The sequence below is a fragment of the Engraulis encrasicolus genome, unplaced genomic scaffold (assembly GCF_034702125.1).
Source record: "Engraulis encrasicolus isolate BLACKSEA-1 unplaced genomic scaffold, IST_EnEncr_1.0 scaffold_949_np1212, whole genome shotgun sequence".
Taxonomy (NCBI): domain Eukaryota; kingdom Metazoa; phylum Chordata; class Actinopteri; order Clupeiformes; family Engraulidae; genus Engraulis; species Engraulis encrasicolus.
Genome location: NW_026946301.1, coordinates 6,323 through 14,853, shown reverse-complemented (window position 1 = coordinate 14,853; position 8,531 = coordinate 6,323). Strand labels below are relative to the sequence as shown.

The 8,531-nt window shown below is 43.1% G+C and overlaps 1 protein-coding gene across 1 annotated transcript; it reads left to right on the top strand.

Annotated features, from left to right (window-relative positions):
- Window positions 1-299: 299 nt before the first annotated feature.
- LOC134445039 (dual specificity testis-specific protein kinase 2-like) lies at window positions 300-8,109 on the top strand. The gene is made up of 2 exons (XM_063194164.1): window positions 300-882; window positions 7,708-8,109. Exon 2 carries the CDS (start codon window positions 7,807-7,809, stop codon window positions 8,107-8,109), a length of 303 nt encoding a protein of 100 aa, XP_063050234.1. The 5' UTR covers window positions 300-882; window positions 7,708-7,806.
- The last annotated feature ends 422 nt before the right edge of the window (window positions 8,110-8,531 follow it).

Sequence of the window (8,531 nt, the reverse complement as noted above, 5' to 3'; positions counted from 1 at the left end):
GCCATGCTCTTACCCAGTTGTGGCTAGAGCTCTAGAAGCTAAAGTTGTGATTTTTCATTCGCAAAGCCTAGGAACATCAGGTTAGGCCTACATTATTGGCGAGCGCAACTAGTCTGCTGGGACATAGTGATTCGCCCGTAAACGCATATCTATCTAAGCTGTGCACTGTATGTTCGTTGGTGGAAAAGGAAAGTGGCTGTTTGGCACAAACTCTCGCACCTTACTGGCCTTACTCTCCGGTCAATCACTGTGCAATCAACCCATATGACAAAGCAAGTGGAGGCCAGGGGAGAGGCATTTGTTATGGCACTGGCGTAGTAGGGGGTTGTGGAAGCCATATACTTTCAGACTGGAATTATGGTGTAATTAAGAAAAAAGTGTTCTGCGTACTTGGCAAATGCGACGTAGGCTACTGGATACGGGCTGGATATACGTCTCGAGTGGATTTGGATGTACACTTTTCTTTTTACGCAAAAATGCATGTGCTAGCTGGCTAGCGCCTTGTTTATTGTCGCTGCTGTGGGTATTCTAGAATAAACATTTTAGAAACGAACTTCGGGTAGCAAGTTCAATTTCTTCCCCCTGGCCCCCGAACTCGCCGGGTAATGTTATTTAACTTGCGCGTATGGAAACCAACCCAGTCACCTATGGAAAACTTACTAACAACTAGCGAGGAGCAACTTGTTGTGGTGAAAAAGAAGTAATGTTGTAACTTCGGCTAGCTGACCTAGCTGAGATCTCCGTGTGTAATGTGCATGGATATGCTGGTGGTGATGGATTGCACATTACACTTTTGACTTCATTGTGACTTGCAATGGGACTTGACGAGACATATCGACCCTTTGAACGGATCCTTACGTAGAACTAAAGACAAACTGTCAGGTAAGTACAGTAATTCACTCACTCCAACTTGGGAAGACGCAGCTAACACTAGCACATCAGCTAACATTAATCAACAATCAACAGTCAACCAGTTTGTGTGTCAAAGGGAAATGTGGTGGGCTTTTCAAACTATTCATAAAAGTAGACATGCGACACACTGCTACAACTTGTTGCTAAGTAGGCCCACTGAGTTTGTCTAAATGAATTAATTATAGCATGCTCTTGTGGAGGTCTAAAATTTCGGACTCTATCTAACCCGTTTTTAAATTATATGGCCATGAGCCATCAGGTGTTATCTTCCACATATGCATAATTAATTGTGCATGGGATTTTGATGTGAAATACAATGTACGGTTACTCTACAGCAACATTGTGCGCTTCCCTGTGTTTGACAGCCAACGCGATATACATCACGTTCAGTGGGTGAAGTAGCTGTTGACAGCCTTGTTTTTGTTGTGATTTGGGTTATTTATCTGCATGTAGTTACACATCAGAGTAGTTTCTTCATATGGCCCTTGCACGAAGCCAACAATGGACTTTCGCGGTTAATCTCTATTGATGGGAATTCGGAGGTCTTTCGCGGTCGGTGACATGCAGACCGCATTTAAAGGCCATCTAAATACAACCTATTTATGGAACGCTTAACGTTAGGCAATTCTACAACCTGCATCGAGCAAAGTCCAAGGAAACATATTCAAGATCTCCAGTAACCTATCCTTTACCTGAGACAGACCCTTAGGAAAAGCCCATTCTCCAAAGTGCACTCCAGCACAGTCATTATTTCAAATCTTTGGAATGTGCGGCATGCTGTTTTTTTCTGATCCCTGTGGTGTGGTAGTAAAACAGATTGCAAGCTCTGATTGTAAGAGTCTTAAAATACCTTGAAGTAGACCAATGCCATACAACAATCTATACAGCATTCGCCAAAGAAAGAGTGGCGAAACCTCAGCAAAACTGATGTCCCATATACAAGGTCTTCAGTATTTGCACTCCAGTAGGCCTACTGTGACTGTCAAACTTTGACTGATGCCTTTTTACATCCACTGTCTCTAAGGCAGGTGTTTGCAAAGGCAGAATTAAAGAAGAAAAATGCATGTGTAACAGGTTTAATGTTACACATGCATCGATTCACAACCATCTTTTCCCACCTGTGATGGTTTAAAGGCAACTACTCTCAATCCACCCATATGTAAGTTAATCATCATGTAAACATCAGCCTAGGACTCTATAGCATAAGCTATCTTGCCTGTCCAATACCAAAGTTATGTAGAGAGGCAGGGCCCTGGGTGATTGTTTACATGGGTTTACCCGTTGATTTGGTATGAGGATGTGTCACTAGAGAGAGACTAGTTGAAACACTTCCAGCCGGCTTCCAAACTTAGTACAAATTGACTGCTACACGCCTTGGTATTTTTATGATTGGAATGCATGTGGTTGAACAAGTCGGTGGAATGCACGTTCTTTCAATGTCGGCGTAATTTACGATATCTAATGAGGCGGACTGCATTATACAAGCCACCCTAAATATTGTGTAGTTGACACAGCTGAAGTGCAGGATGCCAGTCAGATGCGTGCCCAGCTTGCCGTCAGTCAGCGTTGTGTGTTCCACATTATATTTTCCCTCCCTTTGTTCTCTTTGTCTTTGACACGGGACCTCAGCAGGGGGCTGTGCACAGTTGACAGCACTAGTTTACACTAACCCTCTTAGACTGCTTGGTGTTTACGGACGGGAGGCTGATCTCAGCTCAACTCTGAGGAGCAACTCTCCAGTTCAGCTAAAGCCTCTCTCTTTTCCACGTTATGTCTCTCTCACTCTCTCACTCTCTCACACACACACACACACACAGACACACACACACACACACACACACACACCACACACACACACACACACACAGACACACACACACACACACGCACACACACACAGACACACACACACACACACACACAGACACACACACACAGACACACACACAGACACACACACAGACACACACACAGACACACACACAGACACACACACAGACACACACACAGACACACAGACACACACACACAGACACACACACACAGACAGACACACACACAGACAGACACACACACAGACAGACACACAGACACACACACAGACACACACTCAGACACACACCCAGACACACACCCAGACACACACCCAGCGACACACTCAGACACACTCAGACACACTCAGACACACACACAGACACAGACACACAGACACAGACACAGACACACATGCAGTTATCCATTCTGCAGCACCCCATCTATCCGTTTCTGTATCTGTGTCTCTGTCCAGCTCTGCGTCTTCTCTCTATTCACAACTCTTTCTCTGCATCTTTTCCCTTATGCCTGTCCATCATCCCCAATATGAAGTGGTCCCTCTGCCCGCTCTTTGTGTATGGAAGAGCAGGGAGAGTGACCAGGCCTGGTGCATTATAAACAGCGGATCGACTGCTGAGATGACAGCCAGCTGGGAGGGAGTGTGCTGCAGCCAAGTGTTAGAAAACCCACTCTTGTCTGCTTTTCTTTTCCCTCAGAGCAAAAGCAGCAGATTCTTCTTCTTCTTTGCTTTTTCTTCTTCTTCTTCTTCCCTCTGTCTCTGTCTATCTCTCTCTCTCTCTCTCTCTCTCTCTCTCTCTCTCTCTCTCTCTCTCTCTCTCTCTGTGTCTGTGTCTGTGTCTCTCTCTCTCTCTCTCTCTCTCTCTCTCTCTCTCTCTCTCGCGCTCTCTCTCGCTCTCTCTCGCGCGCTCTCGCTCCTCTCGCTCTCTGTCCGTCAGTCTGTCACTCTGCCCTCTGTCTTTATCCGTCTTTGCTTTGCTAAGTTATTTGCTTTCTCACACCAAAGGGGGTCCCTCGTCGTTTTTTTCTTACAGTGCTCAGAATGAGGAGGCATGATGACATAAGCATTCGAAGTGCCTCCCTCGTGTTGTGCATTTTCCTGAAGGGCTCAGCACACAGAAATAGTCGTGGACATTCTTGGCACTGCCGGCTTTGTAATTTTAAAGCGCAAGAAAAATGGGAAAAAGGCCCCGGCTGGAGGAGGGAAAAAAGTCCTTTTAAGGATGTCACTGATGTTCTGGCTGCACGTCTTTGTTCAGACGGAATCATCTGCAGGCCCTGATTTAAATGAAAGGAAAAGAACAACATTTGAAATGGAACCAAAGATAATTTTGGCTAATATTGCTAGGCATAATCTTTTTTTCTGTACTAAAAACTAGGAGCAAAATTCTAAGAAGGAAACTTCACTGGGTTAGTTAAATGCTCGCACACCAACTGCTAAACTTGGTTTATGCATCACTTTCCGGCTATGGGAGACTTTGCACTTTGCCCATCATTGAAATTTTCAATGTTCATTTGCCAAAGTGTTGAAAAAGATAATGGTAAACTGTCTATCTTTTATTTGTTAAAACATCAGAGTACAGCAACGACCTATGAGAAATTAAGGCTGGTCTAGAGGCTCATTTGTCACACTCATTGCTTGAAAGAGGCTATGTAGACAGAGACAGACTGGAAGTCTTTGTTTGAAGTGAAGTCTTGAAGAAAGCGTTAATTCTATGGCTTCAAACGTGACTTTGATGTCCAGCAATAGTGCTGTTTTGCAGTCACTGGAACTAGACTCAAAATGGGATAGCCCATTGTCCAAGTTTATGTTTATAAACAGTGTTTGTGAACAGACTGCTTCTTGAGATTTTGTGTCTTTCTTTTCATATGTTGTTTAGCCAGATTGCACTGTAAATCAAGATGGCTACATATGCCTCCTGTATTTGTATGAGAAATGAAATATATTTATGTATAAAATATCAAGACAAAAGGGAAAGCATTGTGGAGTTTAAAGGTGTTACCATATACAGTATATTGGCAGCTAGTCTGAAATACCGCTCAAGTCCATGTAACACATTCAACCATTGATACTCTCTGACCCACACTTGGACAGTGATGTCATTGTTGATTGCTGAATCAGGCTGGACATGAAGTATGCAAAGCATGTTGGTTCAGTGTTTGAAGCCATTTTGTCTGTATTTTATGAAAATGACCCCCATGCCTCAACATTGCCATTGATTAAAATGAACAGCTGGGTCATTTCACGTGAAATCAGACACTTTGGGACCCGACCGACCCGGATTTCAATCATACTTGGTGTGCCTTTTTAGTAGCAAGGTAGCACCCCAGAACTGCATTGGTTTGAATCTGACACTAATATTAAGGGAGAAACAGACTAGGAAAGGTTCACATGTGAGGGTAGGACACTATACATTCAGCCTTGAATATATCAGTCAGTGTTAGTCACAAAAAGATGCCTGTGGTGTTATTTGAAAGCTCTTTTCTGGCTCTACATATTACACAATCAGCTTGGAATACAACAACTCTCAGAGTATGAATTATGAAATTGAAAAATTAAAAATTGAATATCTAAAAAAAATATATTTTAAAATGGCCAGTTCCTTGTCCAAACGTAGCCGGCAATGTCATTAGCAACACCTCAAATGCTGGTGTTCGGTTCTTTATTCATTTCAGAGAGAATTTGACTCACAAATATGGCATCATACAGACCACTTACTAATAATATGGTAATACCATAGTAGCATCACGCGACAAAACAAAAACAAAAACAAAACAAAAACGGTCAGTTTCCATGGTCCCAGGTTTCAGAAACTAAGGCAGATGTCCATTTATACACACCAAATTTGAACATTCCTTCTCTGTGTGCCTGTGTCATCTTCCCTTTACCGTACTTTAAAGAGATAATCTATGGCTACACTCTCATTTTGTACTCTACCAGTGCATTTGAAGCAGCAGCTGTGTCTTTTGTAGATAATGTATAAGTACGTCCCGTTGCAGTTACAGGTTCCACTACCAGAAGCACATCCTGATGATCCATGACAAGTCTATCTGGTCTGAAGGGAAAAGTGAAGGATGGAGATGGTCCATGAGGATACAGGAAGTTCAGTTTCACCTCTCCAGTGCTCGGCATACATTCCTCAACACATGCTAGCCACCAGTTGCCATCATATACAGCTACAACATACCCTTTGATGCTTGAAAATGTAACACATTCCTTTACTGAGCTCACTCTTTCAACTCTGCCTTCTCTGAATGCTGAAAATGGCCTAACTTCCACTGTGTTCATTGACAATGGGCAGAAGCTGTGTAGTTTTTGAGTACCTGGAATAGTTCTTGCAGATTCCAACCTTTTCAACAGGTTCTCATCTTCATGATGGTATATCACTGTTGTGGCAAACTGGCAATGGATGTTCTTGAGAGAGATGCACCGTCATGAAGCTGAGAACCTGTTGAAGAGGTTTGAATCTGCAAGAACTATTCCAGGTACTCAAAAACTACACAGCTTCTGCCCATTGTCAATGGACATTAGGCCATTTTCCGCATTCAGAGAAGGAGTTGAAAGAGTGAGCTCAGTAAAGGAATGTGTTACATTTTCAAGCATCAAAGGGTATGTTGTAGCTGTATATGATGGCAACTGCGGCTAGCATGTGTTGAGGAATGTATGCCGAGCACTGGAGAGGTGAAACTGAACTTCCTGCATCCTCATGGGCCATCTCCATCCTTCACTTTTCCCTTCAGACCAGATAGACTTGTCATGGATCATCAGGATGTGCTTCTGGTAGTGGAACCTAACTGCAACGGGACATACTTATACATTATCTACAGAAGACACAGCTGCTGCTTCAAATGCACTGGTAGTACAAAATGAGAGTGTAGCCATTGATTATCTCTTTAAAGTACGGCAAAGGGAAGATGACACAGGTACACAGAGATGGAATGTTCAAACATTCACATATCATCATTTGGTGTGTATAAATGGACATCTGCCTTAGTTTCTGAAACCTGGGACCATGGAAACTGACCATTTTTGTTTTGTTTTTGTTTTGTCATGTGATGCTACTATGGTATTACCATATTATTAGTAAGTGGTCTGTATGATGCCATATTTGTGAGTCAAATTCTCTCTGAAATGAATAAAGAACCGAACACCAGCATTTGAGGTGTTGCTAATGACATTGCCGGCTACATTTGGACAAGGAACTGGCCATTTTAAAATATATTTTTTTTAGATATTCAATTTTTAATTTTTCAATTTATCATAATTCATATTCTGAGAGTTGTTGTATTCCAAGCTGATTGTGTAATATGTAGAGCCAGAAAAGAGCTTTCAAACAATACCACAGGCATCTTTTTGTGACTAACACTGACTGATATATTCAAGGCTGAATGTATAGTGTCCTACCCTAAAATGTGAACCTTTCCTAGTCTGTTTCTCCCTTAATATTAGTGTCAGATTCAAACCAATGCAGTTCTGGGGTGCTACCTTGCTACTAAAAAGGCACGCCAAGTATGATTGAAATCCGGATCGGTCGGGTCCCAAAGCGTCTGATTTCACGTGAAATGACCCAGCTGTTTCACAACTGCTCCTGACCATGACTGTTATCACCCTTGAAATCACATTTAATTTCTACTAAAAACGAAGGTGGCCACATGAACAGAGATCATATCTCGTGACTTGCAAAAATGGTAACTTGTCATTGGATAGACTGGTGGTGGAAACAAGGTCTCAATTCAGTGATCCAGCATCTGAACTTGTACTTATACTTGCACTTATTTTTTGCAGTAGACAATGGAATGAAATCACAGTTGCATAAGCTCATCATTTTCAAACAATGCTTGCAACAAACACTGTATTCTTTATACTCAATTACTGCCCCATACGTACAGTACAGTGACTTGAAACTTAGAGAGATTTATTATGCAATGATCTTTTAATAACAACCCTATTCACTTCCTCCTTAGGCCTGCCTTACACCACTGCCTGCTGCCCATCAAAGATGTGAAAGGACCACGGCGTACTCCTCCTCTACCACGAACAGACGTCTGCAGCACCAGTTAGCCATGGACCGGAACAAGCGCAACTCCATAGCCAGCTTCCCCATGCGACCGGACCGACCGGAGGAGCTGGACGTGGGGGTTGGCGGGGTCGAGACGGGACCTGCCCAGTTGGACAGCAGGGTGTGCCCCTCCTCCTACCGTGCCCTGATCAGTGCCTTCTCTCGCCTGACGCGCCTGGATGACTTCATCTGTGAATGGATCGGCTCGGGCTTCTTCTCTGAAGTCTACAAGGTAGGCCTGCTGCTTTCCCTCCTCAGGGCTCTCTCACGCTCCGCTTCCAGGATGCTTCAGGTGTGCGCCGTGTAGCCCTTGGTATTGACTCAGGTATTTGTAATATGAAAACTATCCCTTGAAGTTCAATGTGGCTTTCCCCCGTTGACACGGCTTTATAAACCCAAGTGCATGGGTCAGGGCAGTGAAAAAGTTTTATATCGTGACATTTCTGTTTGTCCGCATCACTTTTAGTCACAATTGTATCACATCCTTTTTTATTATCCGTATCTGTGTTCAGGTTTTGCACTTTGCCCAAAGGAGTTGAATTAAACAGTGCTTTTCTGGTTTTTAAAACACTTTCTCTCGAAACTTCATGTGTTTATGGCCAATCCCTCGTGTGTTACATAAAAACCCACATTGGCCCCTGCCTTTTAAGTTGCAGAGATGACCCATATTTTATATATCAGCCTTTGATAGAGGCATAATTACTACACAGTAGCTTGTTGTGATGCTGG